The sequence below is a fragment of the Microtus oregoni genome, unplaced genomic scaffold, assembly GCF_018167655.1.
Source record: "Microtus oregoni isolate MIOR12 unplaced genomic scaffold, Mior012 000032F_ref0000030, whole genome shotgun sequence".
Lineage (NCBI taxonomy): Eukaryota > Metazoa > Chordata > Mammalia > Rodentia > Cricetidae > Microtus > Microtus oregoni.
In genome coordinates, this window is record NW_024543091.1 from 14,125,037 (window position 1) to 14,148,601 (window position 23,565).

General features: G+C 43.6%; 1 protein-coding gene and 1 non-coding gene across 3 annotated transcripts in view; both read right to left on the minus strand.

Moving 5' to 3' along the window:
• The window catches only part of Dnaaf4 (dynein axonemal assembly factor 4), a 30,106-nt gene that overhangs the window by 2,568 nt on the left and 3,973 nt on the right, over window positions 1-23,565 (minus strand). For both annotated transcript variants that reach the window (XM_041679572.1, XM_041679573.1), the window contains exons 4-7: window positions 13,776-14,004; window positions 11,115-11,260; window positions 5,255-5,364; window positions 2,502-2,655 (exon numbers count right to left, since the gene is read on the minus strand). In XM_041679572.1, coding sequence (XP_041535506.1) covers window positions 2,502-2,655; window positions 5,255-5,364; window positions 11,115-11,260; window positions 13,776-14,004 — 639 coding nt within the window. The remainder of the gene's footprint in view (window positions 1-2,501; window positions 2,656-5,254; window positions 5,365-11,114; window positions 11,261-13,775; window positions 14,005-23,565) is intronic.
• Window positions 1,800-1,903, minus strand: LOC121466256. The gene has a single exon (XR_005976740.1). It is a non-coding gene; the product is annotated as a U6 spliceosomal RNA (small nuclear RNA).

Here is a 23,565-nt window from a genome sequence, read left to right on the forward strand (position 1 = left end):
AAAACACCACCACAACAAAGGGTAGACATAAAATTAGGTCTACACAAAAACAGTGAAAAGCCAGGCGGTGGTGGCGCACGCCTTTAATCCCAGCACTTGGGAGGCAGAGGCAGGCGGATCTCTGGGAGTTCAAGGTCAGCCTGGTCTACAAGAGCTAGTTCCAGGACAGGCTGCAAAGCCACAGAGAAACCCTGTCTCAAAAAACCAAAAAAAAAAAAAAAAAAACCAGTGAAAATTCTAAATTCTAACTTGAAAGCAGATAGAAAGGCATAATGGTTTGCACCTGTAATTCCTGTACCTGGCGCATTACTAAACTGGGCGTGCAACAGGCCTGCAGTCCCAGCACTTGGGAGGGTCAGGAATGGAAGGCATTCTTCTGACTACTGTGCTCTAGCCAGTCTAGGCTGTGTGAAACCCTGACTCAAAAACAAATAAAAAAGTAAAAATACAAACAAATCAAACTACTGGGCCTGGTGGCACGTGCTTATAATTTTAGCTACTAGGAAGGCACAGAACAGCAAACTCAAGGCCTGTTCAATTTTAGCTTAGGCAATTTAGGCCTGAAATATAAGTTATACTGGTAAATTGTCAATACTATTTGTGCTCAAGCATGGTCATTTCAAGATCTTCCAAAATCCCATGTCCTTGGTCAGGTTGCCCCCTGGCTCCCTCTAACAGGTAGAAAGGAAAACAGTTAAGAGCAAAGAGTGTTTTTAAAAACAGGGCACCCCTGAGAAAAGCTGGAAGGGGAACCATTCCCAGCAGAGGTTACTATTGTTTATCATACAATATAAAAATGCCTGCCGTGGGAAGGAGAGCTTATTATTGCCTATCATACAGTATAAAAATGCCTGCCGTGGGAAGGAGAGCTTATTATTGCCTATCATACAGTATAAAAATGCCTGCCGTGGGAAGGAGAGCTTATTATTGCCTATCATACAGTATAAAAATGCCTGCCGTGGGAAGGAGGAGCTGGAATCCCATTCATGAAGCAAACTCTACACTGCCTGGAAACCTCTCCACAGGACCCCCCCCCCCCGCCCGCCGTATGACTACCCAGGAGGACTTCCCCAGTTGCTGCTTCTGGATATATTGTCAACATTGACGTGATGGTTCACTTTCTGCTGTTCTGCTTCCTGTTTGCTACTTGCTGACTGTTCTTTCCATTTTGCTCACTATGTACGTAGTAATCTCGCTCTTGGGAAGCAGAAAGCATGGCCATTGCAGATCGTCCTTCACGGAGAACAAACACAAAGGAAAGGAGTACGAGGTGCAGACCCAACGGTAGAGCAGGCTAAGGGACTAGCATTTAACTTCTGGGAGAGGGGCCTGAGTACAGACCCCAGCACCTCACACTGGCTAAGCAGATGCTCTCCTACTAAGCTAAGTGCTAAGTCCTAGACCAGAGGTTCTCAGCCTTCCTAATGCTGCAATCCTTTAGTACAGTTCCTCATGTTGTAGTGACCCCAAACCATAAAATTAATTTGTTGCTACTTCATAACTATAATTTTGCTTCTGTTATGAATCATAATATAAATATCTGATATATAGGATTTCTGATATGTGACCCCTGTGAGGGTCTCAACTCACGGGTTGAGGACTGCTGGCCTGGAACATCATTTAAGTCAATAAAGAAGGGAAGGCCGAGCAAACGTCTGCAGTGCCTGCCTTACCCTCACGCCTGAATATTAAGGTCTGACCTAGCCGTGTAGATCTTGAGCGTGCTAGGCTCCATTAAAGGTAACAATTTCATTTTTTGCTTTAGTAGTCCAAGCACACTCAAATGGAAACTCAAAAAGAAAATTATAAAATGCTTCATAAATTTACATGTCATCCTTGTACAGGGGCCATGACAATCTCTATATTGTTCCAATTTTAGCATATGTGCTGCTGAATTGAGCACCAATTTGTTTATTTTTGTTTATTTTGATCTTTTAAGACAGAGTCTCATTTTGTAACCTTATCTAACCTGGAACACTGGCCTCAAACTCAGTGATCTTCTTCCTTCAATCTCTCGAGGAGCCACCACATCTCACTCTCCAGGATAATTTTATTTTATTTTTATTTATTTATTGGGTTTTTGTTTTTGTTTTTTTTTTGAGACAGGGTTTCTCTGTGGCTTTGGAGCCTGTCCTGGAACTAGCTCTGTAGACCAGGCTGGTCTTGAACTCACAGAGATCCACCTGCCTCTGCCTCCCGAGTGCTGGAATTAAGAGCGTGCGCCACCACCACCGGGCTCCAGGATAATTTTAAAGCATCATCTTTTGTTTGTTTTTGTTTTTTGAGACAGGGTCTCTCTGTAGCTTTTGGAGCCTGTCCTGGAACTAGCTCTTCTAGACCAGGCTGGCCTCAAATTCACTGAGATCCGCCTGCCTCTGCCTCCCGAGTGCTGGGATTAAAGGTGTGCACTACTACCACCCAGCTTAAAGCATCATATTTTTAAATTAAGTAAGAAATATATACACATACACACAACACACCCATCAGAAGAACAAACATACCTTAGAAGAGTCCTCAATGGCCTTGTGTAAGTTTCTTAGTTTGAGATGGCAAGCAGCCCGATTCAAATACAATAATGGAATCTTACTGTTTAATCGTATGGCTAAATTATATGCATCAACCGCTGCCAAATAGTTTTCTGTTGCGAACAATTTGCTAATGAGACAAAAAGAAAAGGCCAATTTAACATCGAAGCAAACATGCCTACTTGGCCACCAGAGAGATGGCTTACCACCCCCCTCATTTATTCCCAGCCTGCTGCGCAAATTCCATCTCTCTACATACACCAAGCATGCGCCTTGACTAGGATGGACCCCCACACCCAAAGGCAGTCATCAGTGGTTTAATGCAGCGAGTGCATGTCTATCTTCCTTGATTCAGTGATTTATTTAGGGATAGGAAAGGGGCGTAAACTGGCCTGACTAAAGCTGGTAGTTTGGGTCTCAAGTTGGAGAGAGATAGTTGATAACACTTCTCCCCCTGCTGGATATGAATAAGGAAAGCATCCAGAGCAAACGTTGCTCTTTATTTTTAACCATAGGAGAAACGAGTTATATTAAAGCTAGTGTGGTGAGACCAAGAAAGGAACAAGAAACAGAGGAACAGCACTCCGTGACACAATGAAGCTGCCGCGCTTGACACAAGTGTCAACATATCTTTTAACAAAGAGCCAGGATCAACCAGCCTGGTGGTGCAGACCTGCAATCCCAGCTCTTGACAGACCAGCGTACGAGGACTGCAAGATCAAGCTTTACTGGGCCTATGCAACAAGTTGAAGGCAGCTTGGACAACTTAGTGAGACCCTGTCTCAAAATAAAAGAGTAAAATTTGCAACCCCATCCCTTGAGAGGGAGAAAGGAGGATCTGGATTTTAAGGCTCTGGGTTACACAGCAAGTTCCCCAGACTGCGTGTGAGCCCCATGTCAAAGCAAACCAACAATAAATGAAATAATTGAATGAAAGTGGAAAATGACTGGGGATAGGCTATAGCTCAGTGTGTTAGCATTTGTTTAGATAAGTGAGGCCCTTGATTCAATCCCCAATGCCACAAAAATCTACTGGACAGACAGAGTGCACAAGCCAGCCAGCCAGCATCCATCCATACATCTTAGTGAAGGGGCACAGGTACCTTCAAGTTAGCATTCATAATGAAGAGGGGAGAAATTAGCATTATGCATATGATAAAAAAAATAACATGGACGTGGTGCTAAAGACCTGTAACCCCAGAAGTTGGGACGCAGAAGCAGGAGTATCATCACAAGTTCAAGGCCAGCTTAGTTCATATAACAAGTCACACGTCAGCAAGGGCAGCATTAGGACTATCTTTCTCCTATAGGATCCTTTGGAAGCCTGGCGGTGGTGGCAGAAAAAGGAACCCATAAGGCATACCGTGAAACAACAACGGAATGCATGTGGATCCTCAAAGAGCCTATCACCTAGTGACAGCATAGCCATCTTAGTTTGCAATAGCACACCTAGGGCTTTCAAAATCAAAAGTCTCCTAGTACCATCGTTCTCAGACCAAGCTGGACTCGGTGGTACAGAAGGGTAGAAAGATGTGTACTGTGAGCAACTGGGTCAAGCAACTATGGAGGCCAAGGCATGCTGAGCTCCATCTGCCCACAAGATACCACGTATAGTTAGTTCTAGCTCAAGCCCCAAAGCCCAGGAACCAGGGGGCAGTAGAGCAGGGGGGCAATGGTTTCAGTGCATGACAAGTGTGAAGGCTGGAGTGCCTTGGAGCACTAACTGCCAGCTCAGGAATAATGGTTTTTTATATACAAATTCCCCACAGGTATGACAGTGCATGCCAATAATTCCAGCACTCAGGATGCTGAGACAGGAGAATCATTGTGAGTTCAAGACCAGCCTAGCCTACATGAGGAATTCCAGGCCAGCCAGCCAGGGCTACATAGTGAGACCTTGTCAAAAAAAAAAAAAAAAGGAAGAAAGAAAGAAAGAAAGAAGGAAAGAAAAGAAAAGAAACAAACAAAAAAGCGCGTGGCAACTCTAGTTACTGCCCAAGACTCCTGCTCTTTGGCAGTGAACTCAATTGATTTTCCTTGGGAAAGAAGTCCTAAAAAGGAAGACTGGATTCCTCTCCTCTGCCTTTTGTTAACACACACTAACCACCCAGTACTGCAACAGAATAGGATAAACACGATCAACAGAAGGCAATTACACCTGCATCTGAGAAGCCATCTTGTAATGCCAATTCCATCATCCTTCTATTGGGAGAAGCAGCATGAGGAAACTTCCTGTCTCCAGAAAACAAATTTATTTAAATGCAATAGCAAAGGTAGTCTTCCTGGCCCTGTTCTGAAAGCATATAGTTACATGGAATAAAAGGCGGTTCTCAAACTAGGAGTGGTGGCTCATAACCTATGCAGAGGCCATGGAGGATCCACACCTACTGGCTTGCTTCTCATGGCTTGCTCAGACTTTCTTATCAAACCCAGAACCACTCACCCAGGGGTGGCAGTGCCTACCTTGAGCTGAGCATTCCCACATCAATCACTAATCAAGAAATCACACCATAGACAAATCTGATGGGGGCTTTTTTCAACTGAGGTTCCCGCTTCCCAAATGACTCAAGCTTATGTCAAGTAGACCAGCAATGATCTATCTATTACTCCTTAACAGTATACACACACACACACACACACACACACACACACACACACACACAGAGTCAATCTACGCCTAGAATGTGGTGAGAGCCTAGTGTAGAATGCAGAACACTCTGACAACTCACTTCCCCTTTTCTTTCAACCAGTCTGGATTCTTCTCTTCTTCTTTCAAGTCAGAGAATTCAGGAAGATCAGTGCTCAGGGCTCTCCGGGCCTCCGCTTGTTTATGCAGCCACTACAATGAGAATGCAGTTTGGTGATGGACATCATCTATGCTGGTTTGTGCAGTCGACCTGACGTTATCAGCAGTCACCGGGGAGAAGGGTCTCTAGCATGGCCGGGGCGGGGAGATTATCCTGATCACACGATCTGATGTGAAGAGACTCATTTTAACTGTGGGCGAAGCCACTCCTGGACTGTGTCCATGGGGAGAGCAGTAGAACAGCATTCATGTTCTCACTGAGCAGCTGCTTCAAGCGTCTGCTGCCTTCCCCACCAAGGCAGACTGTCCTTGCACCGTGGGTTGGCATAGACCCTTTCCCCTTTAAGTTGCCTTTGTCAGAGTGTTTTAGAACACCAAGAGGAAAAGAAGCCAGCCAAGGAGATAGAGCAAGGTGGATCTTCGAGTTCAAGGCCAGCCTGCTTTATACAGCAAGCTCTGGGCTACACACAAGACCTTGTCTCAAAAGTAAATAAGTAAAATAAGATGAAAAAATAAATGGAAAAGAAACTGAGATGGGCTGGAGAGATGGCTCAGAGGTTAAGAGCATTGCCTGCTCTTCCAAAGGTCCTGAGTTCAATTCCCAGCAACCACATGGTGGCTCACAACCATCTGTAATGGGGTCTGGTGCCCTCTTCTGGCCCTCAGGCATACACACAGACAAAATATTGTATACGTCATAAATAAATAAATAAATATTTAAAAAAAAAAAAAAAAAAAAGAAACTGAGACACCCACTCTTCATCTATTTTGTACTGCTATTCAAAATATCCAAGGCTGACATTTCAGAAGGAAGGGGGGTTTCTCAGAAGGAAATGTTGCTCACAGTTTGAAGGTTGGAAAGCCAAAGTTCTAGACAGCATCACCTGGAAGGTTCCACTGCCAGCCTTTTGGCTGTGTCACAGCATGGCAGACGGCGTCTGCAGCACATGTGAGGGTGGACATGAGGGATGGAGAGGGTTCTCATCGAGACAAGAGCTTCTCTGTGTAACAGTCCTGGCTGTGCTGGACCACTCTGTACACCAGGCTGGCCTTTAACTCACAGAGATCCGCCTGCCTCTGCCTCCCTAGTGCTGGGATTAAAGGCGTGCGCTGCCACCACCACTGGGCAAGATGGGAGAGATTTTTTTTTTCAAATATTTATTTATTATGCATACAATATTCTGTCTGTGTGTACGTCTGCAGGCCAGAAGAGGGCACCAGACCTCATTACAGATGGTTGGGAGCCACCATGTGGTTGCCGGGAATTGAACTCAGGACCTCTGGAAGAGCAGACACTGCTCTTAACCACTGAGCCATCTCTCCAGCCCCCTGGGAGAGATTTTATATGGTGAAGGAGATAGTGAGAAATTGGGGGAGGGCTAGACTTGCATCTCTTCAACAGGCTGCTCTAGGGAAAAACAGCCTCTCCTCAGAACAGTAAGTACCAACACCTCCCAAGGACAGTGTCACCATGACACAATCAACTTCCACTAAGCTCACCTCTTGAGGTTTACTGCCTTTAAACTGGACCTGGTGGCACAAGCCTAAACTCTAAGCCACTTTCTCAGGCAGGACGGCACAAGTTCAAGGCCTGCCTGGGCTACAGGGAAGGAGCTACCATCCTAAATTCCTTTACTTTATCAACCTTCTACACCATGAATCTTTGGAAGATGTTATGTTCAACTCTTCAATGCCCCCTAGGCCATGTGTCAAAGGTTGTGAACCCTTCAGAAGATGGAACCTGGTGAAAGAAAATCAGGTCACCAAAAGATGAGCCTGAAGAGAACATCAGGACCCTGGTCCCCTCTCTTAACCTCTTGGCCACCATGAGGTGAGTGGGTTTGCTTCTCTGGGATGCTGAGCCTAGCTGCTGGTCCCAAAGCAATGGGGCTAACCAACCACAGACTGATGCCTCCGAGAGCACCAGATGAATTAAGCATCCCTCCTTGTAAAGCGCCTTGCTGAGTCACTTTGTCACAGGGCTGCGACACTGGCTAACATGGGGCAAAGCAGATCCCAGCCACAGAAGATACAAAAGGCCCATGGAAAACTTTAGTTATGGGCCAGGCATGGTGGCAAATGTCTTTAATCCCAGCTCTCAGAAGCAGAGGCAAGTGGATCTCTGTGAGTTCTAGGCCAGCCTGGGTTACATCTGTCTCAAATAAAACAGAATAAAACAAAATTTATTAGCATGTGTGTATGAGTGGGGAGTATATTCACATCACATCATACATCAGGAGGCCAGAGGACAACATGGCAGAGTCAGTACTCCCCTTCTAAAAGGCCTTGTTCTTATTAATAGTTTTAGATTTCCCACCTTTGCCCAGAAGGCAAAAATGTCATCTGGATCAATGGGCTGAACAGTCTGTCAAATGGCAAATACACATGTTAAAGGCCTAACTATTGTTGTGACAGTGTCAGAGATAGGGAAGTCAGGAATGCCATGGAATTTAGATAATACTGTGATGACCTTAGTCTCTTCATAAAAGAAAGAGATCAAGGGGCTGGAGAGATAGTATAATGGCTAAGAGCACTGGCTGCTCTTCCAGAGGACCAGGGTTCAATTCCTAGAACCCACATGCCAGCTCACAACTGTCTGTAAGTAGTTCAAGGAGACCCAACACCCTCACACAGATATACATGAAGGCAAAACACTAATGCATATGAAATAAAAATAAAAATTATTTAAAAAAAAATAAAGAAAGAGGTGGTGCACGCCTTTAATCCCAGCACTCGGGAGGCAGAGGCAGGCGGATCTCAGTGAGTTCTACTGAGCCTGGTCTACAGAGCTAGTTCCAGGACAGGCTCCAAAGCCACAGAGAAACCCTGTCTCGAAAAACCAAAATAAATAAATAAATAAATAAATAAACAACAAATAAATAAAGAAAGAAAGAGATCAAAGCCTGCTTTCATCACCACCATGAGGAGACAGAATGAGGGCCTCACCAAGAGCCCTTGGTAAGCCCCTGATAAGAAAACTGCAAAATGAATGTCTGTTCATTAAGCCACCTAATTTTAGGTATTTTGTTTACAGTGGCTGCTTTGGGACAATGGTCTTGTATCCTGTCACTTGTATTATTTTAAGAAAACCCTGATTGGCCAGTAGCTAGGCAGGAAGTATAAGCAGGGCAACCAGGCAGAAAATAGAGGCAGGGTGACGAGAACAGGAGAATTCTGGGAAGAGGAAAGAGTCAGTCTGCAGTTGTTATCCTGGAAGCAAGATGAGAATGCCTCACTGATAAAAGGTACCAAGCCAAGAGGTTAACATGAAAGACTTAGAGGCACCTTAGCACTACTGCACACCCCCCCCCCTTCCTGGGAACCAAGGCCCTGGTAACCAACAACACGTGCACGAGAGCTTTGAGTACTTTCCATCTCCATTGTATAGCCCCGGACCCTGGAACTGGGGTGAGACGACCTTGTAACTGCCATAACATTGATCAAGGTTCCTCCTTGTAACTATAACATTGATCAAGGCTCTTCCTTGTAACCATAACATTGATCAAGGTTCCTCCTTGTAACCATGACATTGATCAAGGCACCTCCTTGTAACCATAACATTGATCAAGGTTCCTCCTTGTAACTGTTACAACATTGATTAAGTAGAGTTAGCTGACCGTTAAATGAACTAGTCAAAATAGTAGACAAATGATTTTTGGGTTTTCCCTTTGATTTTGTACTCCCCCCTCCCTGATTTTGTGGTTTTTTTCCTTTAAAAGAGCTTGTAATAGACAAAGCGGTTGTCCTTCTCCTCTCGAGGCTGGAGGACCTCTGCCGTGGCAGAATAAAAAAATTCCTCTTGCTATTGCATCAACCGAGTTGTGAGTGTCTCTTGGGGCAACCTCCTCCTTGGTGGGGCTTTAGGGCCCAACAAACACAGATGAGAATTATGGGCTAATATAAGTTATAATAGTTACTACAAAGCCTGAGCTAATAGGCCAACCAGTTTATAATTAATGTAGACCTCTGTGTGTTTCTTTGGGACTGAACGGCTGTGGAACTGGGCAGGACAGAAACCTCTGTCAACAAATGGCTTGATTTTATAAACCCACTACTTAATGGTTATTTTAAACTTTCAGTATTTACAAACTTTTAAACGCTTTTTAAAAGATTCCTTAGCTAGTTGAGATCAAATAGATATGTGTTTCTAGTCCAGAACTAGAGAGATTCTCAGTGGCTAAGTAGTGAGTAACCCTATTGGTCTTCCAAGAACCCAAGTTCGGACAACAGCACACATATCAGGTGGTTCACAATCACCTGGAACACCAGCTCCATATGACCTAACACCTCTAGTCTGAAACATCCACACTTGTGCCCATACCCACACACAGGAACACACATATACACACATATTATTTAGAAAATAATATATCCTTTTTAAAAGTATCTAGTCCAGGGCTGGAGAGATGGCTCAGAGGTTAAGAGCACCGACTGCTCTTCCAGAGGTCCTGAGTTCAATTCCCAGCAACCACATGGTGGCTTACAACCATCTGTAATGAGGTCCGGTGCCCTCTTCTGGTTTGCAGGCATACACACAGACAGAATATTGTATACATAATAATAAACAAATAAAAAAAAACTCCATCTGCTCAGAGTTTTAAAAAAAATTAAAAAAAATAAAAAAAGATAAAAGTATCTAGTCCAAATTAGGAATTCATGTGAATATTATTGCACCATTATTGGTTGTTTTTTGCTAGTTTGTTTTGCTATTTTTAGACAGTCTTTGTTCATATTTTTGTTGTTTTTTAAAATTTGTTTAATGATTTAATGAGTTATTTATTTATTTTTATTTTATGTGCTTTGGTGTTTACCTGCAAGAATGCCTGAATGACGATGTCAAATCTCCTGGAGGTGGAGTTACAAACAACTGTGAGCTGTCACATGAGTGCTGAAAACTGAATATGGGTCCTCTAGAAGGGCAGACAGTACTCTTCCTGAGACGTCTTTCCAGCCCCTACTCATTTATTTGTTTGTTTTTGTTTTTCGAGACAGGATTTCTCTGTGTAACAGTCTTGGCTGTCCTGGTACTCATTCCATAGACCAGACTGGCCTTAAACTAGCAGAGATCCACCTAACTCTGTCTCCTGCATGCTAGTATTAAAGGCATGCATTACCACTGCCCGGCTAATTATTTTTTAAACAAATTCTCTCTATGTAGCTCTGGCTAGCCTAGAACTTTCTTTGTAGAACAGGTCGGCCTCTGAACACAAAATTAAACATATATTACAATATATGTTTAGATAATATTACACCATAGACCTTGTGGCATGTACCATGGGCTCAGTCACCAGCATAACTTAAAGCCACACAACATGTTAGTACAGACTGAAGTGAGAGATTCACAAGTTCAAGACCAACTTCGGTTAACTGTGAGTCTCAGGCCAATCTCAGCTATATAGTGAGACACTGTCTCAAACAAACAAACAAACAAACCACTAAAACAAAACATACAACACAAAACAAAGAAATCCAAAAACTGATTTTTTTTCTTTCTTCTTTCTTTCTTCCCTCCTTCCTTCCTTCCTTTTTCCTTCCTTCCTTCCTTTCTTTTTTTGAGACAGGATCTCTCAACACATCCCTGGCTATCCAGGAACTCATTGTATAGACCAAGCTATAATGAATGCACAGACATCCACCTGTCTCTACCTCCTAGTGCTAGGATTAAAGGTGTGTGCCACCACACCCAGCCCAACGCTAATTTCAGTAGAGAAATAATGAGAGCATTCCTCCAGGGTAACACTGACTGAAGTGGTGCCAGCTTAACTGAGGTTATGAGTGCCTACCTCCTCCTCTTCTGCCACTTGGGATTCACGAAGAGCAGTTGGGAATGCTCGAGGGGTAAAGCTGATTTGAATATTGCCAGCAGACCGTGGTGCGGGAACGCTGTCTTCCTTTAACTTCTCAGAAAATATGTTTTCCCAATTTCTCCCTTCAAAAGCAATGGTAGCGAATAAGTCATTTATTTCCCGTTTCATTGTCATTGTCGTTGTTTGTTTTTTCGAGACAGGGTTTCTTTGTAGCTTTGGAGCTTGTCCTGGAACTAGCTCTTGGAGACCATGCTAGCCTCAAACTCATAGAGATCCACCTGCCTCTGCCTCCTGAGTGCTGGGCTTAATGGTGTTCGCCACCTCTGCCTGGCTTATTTCCCATTTATAACTAACAAACTAACTTTTAAGATAACTATACACCAAAACTAATTCTAAAATTAATAACAGCTGGGCGGTGGTGGTGCATGCATTTAATCCCAGTACTCAGGAGGCAGAGACAGGCAGATCTCTGTGAGTTTGAAGTTAGCCTGGTCTACAAGAGCTAGTTCCAGGACACCCAGGGCTGTTACACAGAGAAACCTTGTCCCAAAAAAAACAAATAAATAAATAATAAAATGAAATTGATAACAAATAAAAATAAATAATAAAGATAAGTAAGTAAATGACAAAGCATAGCAAAGATAGGGCTCGTGAGATAGGACAGAGGGTAAAGCTCTTGCTGCTGCATGGCAATTGCAGCACACAGAAATAGAGAGAATTGGGTGGCTTTTCAGACCAGCTCTCTGGGCAGAAGGAGGCTCCTCTGTTGAGTTCAAGGCCAGACTGTTCCATCTGGTAAGTTCCAGGCTACCTAGGGTTAGTGAAACCACATCTCAATAAACAAAAAACCAAGGCACAGAACCAACTCTACAAAGTCATTCTCTGACCTCCCCCATAGGTCATACTCACATAATAATAACAAAAATAAAAATAAAACAAAGATATTTTCTGCAATAAGGAATAGAATACTTAGTATTAACAAGACAGCAAGTCCATTCTTTTTTGTTTGTTCATTTGTTTGTTTGAGACAGGGTTTCTCTATGTAGCCTTGGCTGTCCTGGAACTCACTACATAGACCAGGCTGGCCTCAAACTTGCAGAGATCCACCTGCATCTGTCTCCTGAGAGCTGGGATTAAAGGTGTGTGCACCACCTCCCGACTAGCTAGTCTATTCTTTAATCAATGGCCCACTACTTTTCCAGGTTCACGGTTGAACCTCTGTCTAGTTCAGATCCCTGTGGGGGAGGCACACTAGGCAAAGCCATCACTGCCGTGCTTCCTCCAATTCCTATGCCCCAAGCAGCGTCTCTCTATACACTTCCTAGAGAAGGCAAGTGAGAAAGTGGCAACAATGCTAACAAAAGGCAGACATCCTTACATCCTTATGGGCAGACATTCTTACAAAGGCAGAGGCAATGACAGTCGAGCCAGAATGAGAGGAGGAACTAAGCCACGTGCTAGGATGTCGTCTATAAAGACAAGGGAAGATGGCTGTCACTTAGAAACACTAGAATACCTAAGAGGGATGCACAGACGTAGGCAAACATTACAACGGGTGGGAAAAGGATTTCCAGACAAGAAGACTCAGATTAATATAGATGAGAGAAAAAGAGTAAATATAAGGAAAGGTGGGGCTGGAGAGATGGTTCAGCAGTTAAGAGCACGGGCTGCGTTTCCAAAGAACCCACGGCAGCTAACAACTGTCTGTAACTCCAGTTCCAGGGTGTCCAACATCCTGGCACAGACATACATGCAGGTAAAACACCAATACTAAAATAAAAATACATAAATCATTTTTCAAAAAGGCTGTTACACAGAGAAATCCTGTCTTGAAAAAACCAGAAAGAAAGAAAGAAAGAAAGAAAGAAAGAAAGAAAGAAAAGATAGGGACCTTTTTAGCTATGTGGGGCATTCAGAACAGCTTGAACTACATAAAATGCTATCTCAATTTAAAAAAACTGTGGTTTTGTGTGTGTGTGTGTGTGTGTTGGATTTAGCTCAGAGTCTAGCAGCTTGCCTAGAAAAGCACAAAGCCCTGGACTTGGTCCCCAACAGTGAGGGGAAAAATAGGTGGGCCTGCCTAAAGTCCCAGCAATAGAGAAGTGGATGTAGGAGGGTCAGAAGCTCAAGGCCATTCTTAGTTATGTTGCAAGTTTGAGTCCAGCCTGAGCTACAGAAGATTCTGCCTCAAAACAAATGAAAGCAAAGAAGGTAAATTAGTTGTTTGTTTTCCTTGTTCTCTGATTCCATCATTATTCCAGTCCTGAGGCTCCTTCCCTCTAACCCGTCCTTGCACGTAGCACGTTCCCAGAGTCTGCTCTTGGGGTTTGTTGTTTTCAGTGTCTCTCTACAGTAGGAATTTATGGAATGTAATAAATGACTACCATGTGGCCAGTGATGGAGAGTGCCTATAATCCAAACATTTGTGTTTGAGGTCAGAGTATCACACATTCCAGGATGCCCAGACCACACAGCAAACCCCTCAGAAAAGGGCTTTCATCTTACATCTTCCTATTGTATTGCTTATTTTCAGTATACCAGAGCATGCCCTATGCCTTCAAAAAGGTTTTTTAGGAGAGAGAGAGAGAGAGAGAGAGAGAGAGAGAGAGAGAGAGAGAAGGCACCTTACCACCTTACCTCTTTGTGGGAGGCGAGCAGCAGACGGGGCCTTCCTGGGCAAACTCGGGGGCTTCAGTGCTCCCCTCTCTTCAGCTTGTTTTCCCCGTTGGCATTTCTCTTTCCTTGGGATGCTCTTTTGCTTTTCAGCTTGTCTTTGACTTTCTTTCCAGGCTTCCAATTCTCTAGTTGCTTTCTTCCGTTCATTTTCTTTCATATCTTCTATTTTTTTCCTCTCTTCTTCTTCAATCTATAAACATTGTAATAAGCAAGTCCTTTAGAACATTCAGAAAGCAACAGCTGTGCGCATGATGTGTTTGTGTAGCATGTGCTTGTGCTCATGTGAGTGTCTGCACCTTGGCATAGGAGCCGAGTGCCCCCCCCCCCACAGGTTTAATTGGCACTGAAACAGTAAATCATGCTGTGGCTTCTGCACACCTGTGTGAGCGGCATCCTCACTGATGAACTGAAGGACACCAAATGGGCATCCCCCATCTTCCCCCTCTGCTTCACTTCCCAAGACTGTGCATGTAGGATGTCCTAGGCGGATGACCCGTGCAATGGTGGGACAGTTTACAGGTCGGTGGCCAAGCAGCTGGTGACACAGCTCAGTAGCAGAGTATTCGCTAGCACTTGAGACAACCAGTTCCCCAGCACTCAAACAGAAGGTGAGTGACCAAGAGAGGTAGTTATCCTGACTGAGCCAGTTCTAGCAGATGCCTTGAGTCCGTCCTTTTTGGGGGAAGGAGGATATAGTGATTGACCTCAAAATCAAGATCCTCTTGCCTCAGCCTCCAGAGGCCCAGAATTATACTACCATGCCTGGTTGTCCGTTTTCTTTTCTTTCTTTCTTTTTTCTGGACAGGTCTCACTATGTAGTTCTGACTGGCCTGGAACTCACCATGCAGACCAGGCTGATCTTGAACTCAAAGTTCTGCCTGCCTCTGCCTCCTGGGTGCTGAGATTAAAGGTGTGTGCTATCGTGCCCGGCTCCTTCATTTCAGTTGTATGTGTGTGTATGTGCTCTTGAATGTGGGCATGGGCGCAGGCATGCCACTGTGCCTGTGTGAAAACCAGAGGACATTTCGCTGATTTGATGTCCTCCTTCCCCTTGTGTGTCCTAAGGACTGAACTCGGGCCATCGGGCTTGGCAGAAAACACCTTTACACCCTGAGCCCTGAGTTAGTTTTTGAGAAAGTCAGCTGTTGTAAAGCCCAAAGAGCCCCGATCTCTCCGGCTTTCTGTCTTGCTATGAGATCTGTCTTACACACTGCACCTTCAACAAGTACATGGACTGCCTCATCTTGGACTCCCAGCCTCCAAAGTTGTAAGTTAAGTGAATACCTTTCCTTTATAAAGTCGCTCAGCTTTACATATTTTCCTTGTCTCATCATTGCTGAGGACTAAATTCCTGCCTCCAGCATGCTAAGGGGGAACTCTACCACCGAGCTACTCCCAGGAATGCTGTAACAGTAATGAGAAACAGACCAGGGCCTCTGCCCAAGGCTTATACACTAGGCACCAAGACAGCAACCACTGCCTGCTGACAGCTCAGAGAGTTGTCAACTGGAGAAACCAGGCAAACTGCACAGGACAAAAAGAAAACCCTGTGCAATGTTCTGCTCTGTCCCTTTAAGAGGAAAGCCACGCCCCCCACTCCCCATTCCCCCCCATCCCTGTCTTCAGCTTCCAGCCTGAGTCCTTTCCTTTCCCATCTCCTTCTCGAAGAGGGAACTTTTGTCTATCCCTTCTCCCACATCTCTCTTTCTCCCTTCCATTTCTATCTCTCTCTCTCTCTCTCTCTCTCTCTCTCTCTCTCTCTGCTCTTCTCCCTTTCTCCCCTTTCCCTTCCATAACACACTAAATAAATATCCAACCTCACTTTGCATGGCTTGCCTATCCATGTCTCTCTCTCACCTGCCATGTGACTCCCTGCCCAGGACCAACCACCTTCTGCGGTGTGATCTCATGACATGCCCATCTGTCTGTCTCTCTTTGTGGGACTGGCTGCCCCATTGAGGTCTCTAACTCACCATACAGCTCCCTGCCTGGAACTCGCTGCCCCTCATGGCCCACTGCAGCCACTTGGGGAACTACACTGTCCCTGCCTGGGACTGGCTGCTCTCAGGACCTGCTGCCACTTCGGGGACCTGTGGCATGGTTTTGGGACCCACTGCCCATTGCAGCCACTTGGGGATCCACAGCATTTTACTTAAACCATAACACCCTGTGTTTACGTGCCTCACAAAAGGGCATGATGAAGTCAGAGAGGACACCACAATCTGAAAGATAAGAATTGGCTTCATCTAATAACAAGTATGTGTTGCGGAATATTTGTGTACACTGTAAAGATGGGACTCTGACTAAGGCACCTTCTGATTGGTTTAATAAAGAGATGAATGGTCAATAACTAGGCAGGAGAGGATAGGCAGGATTTCCGGGGAGAGAGGAAAAGGAGGAGGAATCTAGGCACTTGGATTTCACTAGAGACTGAAGAAACAGGACAAACAGTACAAAACAGAGGTAACCAAGCCACACAGCAGAATGTAGATTAAAAGAGACAGGTTATAGATGTGATAAGATGCGAGTTAGAAAAAGTCTAAGCTAAGGCTAACTTCCCATAACTAATAAGTCTCAGTATCATTATTTGTGAGCTGGTGGCTGAAAGGAAAGTTCGACTACAGGTAAGCCTTCATTTTCTCTGCACACAGTGCAGAGAAGAAACGTGTGAGGAGTGGGACAACCTCGCCCTCGCCGTCCCCAGCTGTGCCCCCTCACCACACACTCCCAGTCACAGGATCGTGTTCTTCATGGAACAGTCCTCATTTATAAAACCCTCAATCATTTCTAGATGCCAAAATGAGAATTACAGAGAGGAAAGTATTTGCAGATTGGACAGACTTGCTTGAACAGAGGCAGAAGATTAGCATTTATCTAGAACCAGAAGTTGGGGAGACAAGGTCTATTTAGCTCTAGTTGTCCTGAAACTCACTGTAGACCAGGCTGGCCTTGAACCCACAGAGATTCTCCTGCCTCTACCTCCTGAGTGCTGGGATTAAAGAGGCCTCAACCAGCCTCTTAACCTTCCCACCTGTGGGTTCCAGGAATCAAACCCCTGTGGCCTGTGCCTTTATCTTCTCAGCTATCTCATGGGCCCTATTGTTGCCAAGTGTTTTTGCTCTCTACATTTAAGTGAGTTATTCCATACGAGGTCTTAACCCACAGTTTAAGAAGCTATACTTTGGGGCAGGGAATAAAAGAATCAGTGGCCCATCTAACAAAATGAGCCCTGGTGTGACCCACATGGTGACCATTGCTGCTTGACAAAGTTCCAGCATTTCAATATTGCAGACCACCCTTCTCCAGCACCTTTTCACTTTCATTTTTAATGATTCTCAATATCAATGCTTTCCCTTTGGAAAATTTCATATGGGCTTTGGTAAAGGATTAAAATGTGTACAATGGCAGCTTCACTAAACAAAATAATTCTTTGGAAAAAAAATCTCCACCACTGTAGAACCAGGAATTCCATTGTGTCCTCCTAATGATACCAAGAACAGAATATTACAGATTTACGAGGTATACTTGATCCCAAAAATGAAATGCCTACAATTCAGATCCAGAGCCTGAGGCCATTAAGGGCAACAGTTCAATTAATAAATACAGAAAAATCAGGATGGTATGGTATAATGGGAAAAGAGTAAGACCTCAGGACTTCCCTTTTGGGAATGTTATGAGGGGAACAGGCCCATATAGTAAGACCAAGATTCAACGCAATGCCCATCAAAATCCCAGCAAAATACTTCAAAGACCTCGAAAGAATGGTACTCAACTTCATATGGAAAAGCAAAAAACCCAGAATAGCCAAAACAATCCTGTCCAATAAAAGAACTTTTGAAGGGGCTGGAGAGATGGCTCAGAGGTTAAGAGCATTGCCTGCTCTTCCAAAGGTCCTGAGTTCAATTCCCAGCAACCACATGGTGGCTCACAACCATCTGTAATGAGGTCTGGTCTTCTGGCCAGCAGGCACACACACAGACAGAATATTGTATATATAATATATATATATAATATATGTATAATATATATTATATATAATATGTATATTATATATGTATATGTATATACATATATGTATATATGTATGTGTATATAATATGTATATAATATATATATATGTATATATATATGAACTTCTGGAGGCATCACAATCCCTGACTTCAAATTCTACTACAGAGCTACAGTACTGAAAACAGCCTGGTATTAGCATAAAAACAGACAGGAGGACCAATGGAACCGAACAGAAGACCCGGATATCAATCCACACATCTTCAAACTCCTGACTTTTGACAAGGAAGCAAAAAATATCAAATGGAAAAAAGAAAGCATATTTAACAAGTGGTGATGGTATAACTGGATATCAACATGTAGAAGAATGAAAATAGACCCATAACTATCACCATGCACAAAACTGAAGTCCAAATGGATCAAAGAACCTTAACATAAAGCCAGCCACACTGAACCTTATAGAAGAAAAAGTGGGAAGTACACTTGAGCGCATTGGCACAGGGAACCACTTCCCAAATATAACCCGAGCAACACAGACACTGAAACAATTAATAAATGGGACCTCCCGAAACTGAAAAGCTTCTGTAAAGCAAAGGACACGGTCAACAGGACAAAACGACAGCCTACAGAATGGGAAAATATCTTCACTAACCCCACATCAGACAGAGGTCTGATCTCCAAAATATACAAAGAAATCAAGAAATTGGACACCAAAAGATCACATAATCCAATAAAAAAAAAATGGAGTACAGACCTAAACAAAGAACCCTCAACGAAGGAATCTAAAATGGCTGAAAGACACTTAAGGAAATGTTCAACATCCTTAGTCATCAGAGAAATGCAAATCAAAACAACTCTGAGATTCCATCTTACACCTGTAAGAATGACCAAGATCAAAAACACTGATGAGCCAGGTGATGGCTGCGCACGCCTTTGATCCCAGCACTCGGGAGGCAGAGGCAGGCGGATCTCTGTGAGTTCGAGACCAGTTCTACAGAGCTAGTTCCAGGATAGGCTCCAAAGACACAGAGAAACCCTGTCTCGAAAAAACAAAACAAAACAAAACAAAAACACTGATGACAATTTATGCTGGAGAGGTTGTGGGGAAAAGGGAACACTCCTACATTGCTGGTGGGAGTGCAAGCTGGTACAACCCCTTTGGATGTCAGTGTGATGATTTCTCAGAAAATTAGGAAACAACCTTCCTCAAAAAACCAATAATACCACTTTTGGGTATATATCCAAAAGATGTTCAATCGTGCCACAAGGACATGCGCTCAAATATGTTCATAGCAGCTTTGTTTTCCATAGCCAGAACCTGGAAACAACCTAAATGCCCCTCAACTGAAGAATGGATAAGGAAAATGTGGTACATTTACACAATGGAGTACTACACAGCAGAAAAAATAATGACAGCTTGAATTGTGCAGGAAAATGGATGGAGGCAGAAAACATCATTTTAAGTGAGGTAACCCAGACACATAAAGACAATTATCATGTGTACTCACTCATAGGTGGTTTTTAAACATAAAGCAAAGAAAAATCAGCCTACAAACCACAATCCCAGAGAACTTAGACAACAATGCAGACACTAAGAGAGACTTACATAGATCTAATCTACATGGGAAGTAGAAAATAGAAAAAGACAAGATCTTCTGAGTAAATTGGGAGCATGGGACCTTGGGAGAGGATTGAAGGTGGGGAGAGGAGCAGAGAAAAATGTAGAGCTCAATAAATATCAATAAAATTTGAGACCAGCCTGGTCTACAGAGCTAGTTCCAAGACAGGCTCCAAAGCCACAGAGAAACCCTGTCTCGAAAAAAAAAATCAATAAAAAACTTTAAATTTTAGAAATTTAAAAAAGACTAAGAAATTGTAGTATACTGTCTGCTCCCCAGAAGAAGTCCTTTTTTCAAGGTCAGGCATTTGGATAAGGGTCTCCATTCCCTGGGGAACTTGAGGAAAGTTTGTGCTTGATAAAGCAGTCATTCTTGATAAAGCAAGAGGATCCTGTGACCCTTCATTAACATATGATTGGGGGCTGGAGAGTTAGCTGAACAGTTAAGAGCACTAGCTGCTCTTCCAGAGGTCCTGAGTTCAATTCCCAGCAACCACATGGTGGCTCACACCCACCTGTAATGAGATCTGATGCCCTCTTCTGACCTGCAGACAGAACACTGTGTACCTAATAAATAAATCTTAAAAGAAAATAACCTACAACTGGTGACTAGTGTCAAGGTCAATGCTCGATTCCTCAACTCCTGATCTCAAACCACACCCCAGCTCACCTGCCCTTGTCTCCAATTTAATCCAAGATGCAACTATGTAGTATAAAAGATATAATCTTTTCTCAATAAAAAGCTCCGGGCAGGCCGGGCGGTGGTGGCGCACGCCTTTAATCCCAGCACTTGGGAGGCAGAGGCTGGCGGATCTTTGTGAGTTCGAGACCAGCCTGGTCTACAAGAGCTAGTTCCAGGACAGGCTCCAAAACCACAGAGAAACCCTGTCTCGAAAAAACTAAAAAAAAAAAAAGCTCCGGGCAGTCATCCTGATTCACCCTCAGATTGTGTGCCCCACCCCACCCCTGCCCCCAGAGTCCATGCTCTTTGGGACCTGAAACCCTAGCTGAAGCAGGTCTCCAGCAAAGTCCTACAACCAAACACCAAGAAAGGACTGAGATGGCAACAAATGTGTGTAATGAGTGTGTGCGGGGGCAGGGGAGTAGCTGGGGATTGAACCCAGGGCCTCAGACCTGCTAGCCAAGTCTTTTACCATTGAACTGTATACCCCTTTCTTTCTTTCTTTCTCTTCCTTCCTTCCTTCCTTCCTTCCTCCCTTCCTTTTTTTCTTCTTTCTTTCTTCATTTAGCTTTTCGAGACAGGGTGATGGAGGAAGGTCATTGGCTAATAAAGGAACTGCCCTGGCCCATTTTATTGGTTAGAAGATAGGTGGGAGGAGAAAACAGAACAAAATGCTGGGAGGAAGAGGAAGTGAGGTCAGAGACTCCACTGCTCTGCTCTCGGGAGCAGACGCCTCAGGGAGACGCCATACTCCCAGCTCCCAGGCAGACACACGCCATGAAGCTTGACCCAGGATGGACTAGGCTAGAATCTTCCCGGTAAGACCGGTGCTCACCGATTATTAGAGATGGGTTGATCGGGATATCAGAATTAGCCAGTAAGGGCTAGGGCAGAAGGGCCAAGCAGTGCTTAAAAGAATACAGTGTCTGTGTAATTATTTTGGGGCATAAGCTAGCCGAGCGGGCAGCTGGGGTGCTGGGGACGCAGCCCCGCCGCCCTTATTACTTCATATGGCGTCCACGTGGACAACTGCTTCCACATAAAGCCTGAGACAGCTTGGGAAGTAATTCTAGAACAAAATGAAAGCATTGTGCCTGGTTTCTTGGTAGCAGCAATTTCTCGGTTCTACTCTGCTTGCTAGAGGCAAGCAAGCGCCTCATCTAAGAGAGGCTTCCTGACTCAGCTTTAGCTGCAAAGCCTGCAGCTCATTAAGAGGTCCTGCCACGAAACACTTAAACGGTGTTGACGAAAAGCTGAACACATGTTTTTCGGTTTTCAGCCATAGTAGGAAAAAAGCTGCGCTGTTTAAAAATGCCGGCTTTCTGGGCCATCCTGCCAGGGCAAACTCTGACTGTTTGAGGCAGGAGGGCCGGCTACCGAGAGAGGACTTGTGTGTTGTCTGTTGTAGCTCACTTGCTGGCAGGGACCTTGAAATGCCATACAGTTGTTGCAGTAAACATGGCCACAGCCTGTATATCCGCCATGAGGCTGGAAAGCTAAGGAATGGACTGGATCTAGCTGGCAAAGCCACGCCTTTAATCCTACTGAGATCGCTTGGTAAATTAAAGATTCATGTGGTCAGAAAAAGAGAGATATACAGTAAAGAGAGATTCAAAGACAGAAAAAATTTCTGAATGGTTTAAAGTGTGTTAAAAATATATGCAGACTAAAAGTTAAAGTTCTTAAAGTAAAAAAAAAAAAAAAAAAGGAAGAGAGTTGTTGTGTGTGTGGTAGCACACGCCTTTAATCCTAGTGCCTAGAAGGCAGAGACAAACAGATCTCTGTGAGTTCAAGGTGTAGCAGTGTACACCTTTAATCCCGAATGCCTGGGAGGCAGAGACAGGCGGATCTCTGAGAGTTCAAAGACAGCCTGGTCTACAGAGTTACTTCAGGTCAAAGATACAGAGAACCTGTCTCAAAAAGCAAAAAGTTAAAAGTAAAAATAAATGAAATAGAGGTTAAAACAAAGGTGTAATAAGATGGAAAATAAACAGAGAATTTTGATACTGTATGCTATTATGCTCTCTTTGAATTATTTGAATGCTGAGGAAGGAGCAACAGCTGCTAAAAGATATTTATTTATAAATGCTGCTGAACTAATCCAACATAAATATTGTGAAAATGCCTTGACTTTAAAATTTGGATCTAAGGACATGATGCTTTGGAGAGGAGTTTCTTATTTTGTTTTCACAGAGGATGAGACGCTGTTCATTTCTTCTACTCCGATTTGGTATGATGGACCACGCCCTCCTGAAGGGTTGGTGTGAACACCTTCAGAAAATTGCTTCGCTCAACTGCCAACTGAGATGAAACTAGCACACAGGTTATACCATGAAAGACCTAATTAACGACGCCCCCATTCAGCAGGAAGCAGTTTGGAGAGAAAAAACTGCGCCCATGTTCCCAAATATGGTTTATAAACGTTCTTTTACATTTAAAGGGGGATATGATATAGATATGAATAATTTACATTAGTATAGATTTTGCTTTATTGATAGAGATTTAAGGTCAATTTTGTTATATGTATAAGTGTTTCTGATTTTGATTAAGGTATTGTGATTGTGTAGTTCATTTAAATATGTACTGTATAATTAAGAAATATAGGTTGTTAATGGATAATCATCGATAATAGTAAAGCTTGTAGTCATGTTAGTTAGATTTTCTAGATATATAGAGATATATTTTAGATAGACATTCTTCATGTCTTTCAAAGATTACAGAATAGGACATTTAATGTTTTAATAACTGAGGACTTTTCATGACAATGAGACACTCTGCTCCTGGCAGCACCAATGTACTTCAAGAGGAAGATGGGCATCGAAGAGGCTCGTTATGGAGATTGATAGCCATTTGGGCAAGAAACTGCTCTTGCCTGGACTATTGCATAAACTGGACGCAGAGAACCCGCAGAGAAAGGACTACTGAACTTGCCTAAAGGTGAGATGATCTTTCGGGGTTCCTGATTCATGAGAGCGTCTGCAAGACATTCTTCAGGACAAGCAGATAGTGACTGCCTTTGGAATTTCCTGCTTGATGAAAATGTCTGCTGGATACTATGGGCCTGAAGGCTGAAGATGGATGCCCCAACGGTACAAAAGAACTTTGGGTGACTGTCCAGGCAGCGAGATGTCTTTGTCATTTCTAGAGTTTGAAGTTTCTTAGTTCTTGTTTACTTAGGTAATATTATATCTTTCTGGTGTCTTTGATGGAGTTAAGAATAGTTAGTTATAGTTATAGTTTTCCTTAGTTATGATAAAGATTATTGTAACTTTTACTTGATAACTGTTTTGTTATATGTAATTTTGCTATGTTAAAGTTAAAGCCTTTTTTTTTGTTTAAACCGAAAAAGGGGAAATGATGGAGGAAGGTCATTGGCTAATAAAGGCACTGCCCTGGCCCATTTTATTGGTTAGAGGATAGGTGGGAGGAGTAAACAGAACAAA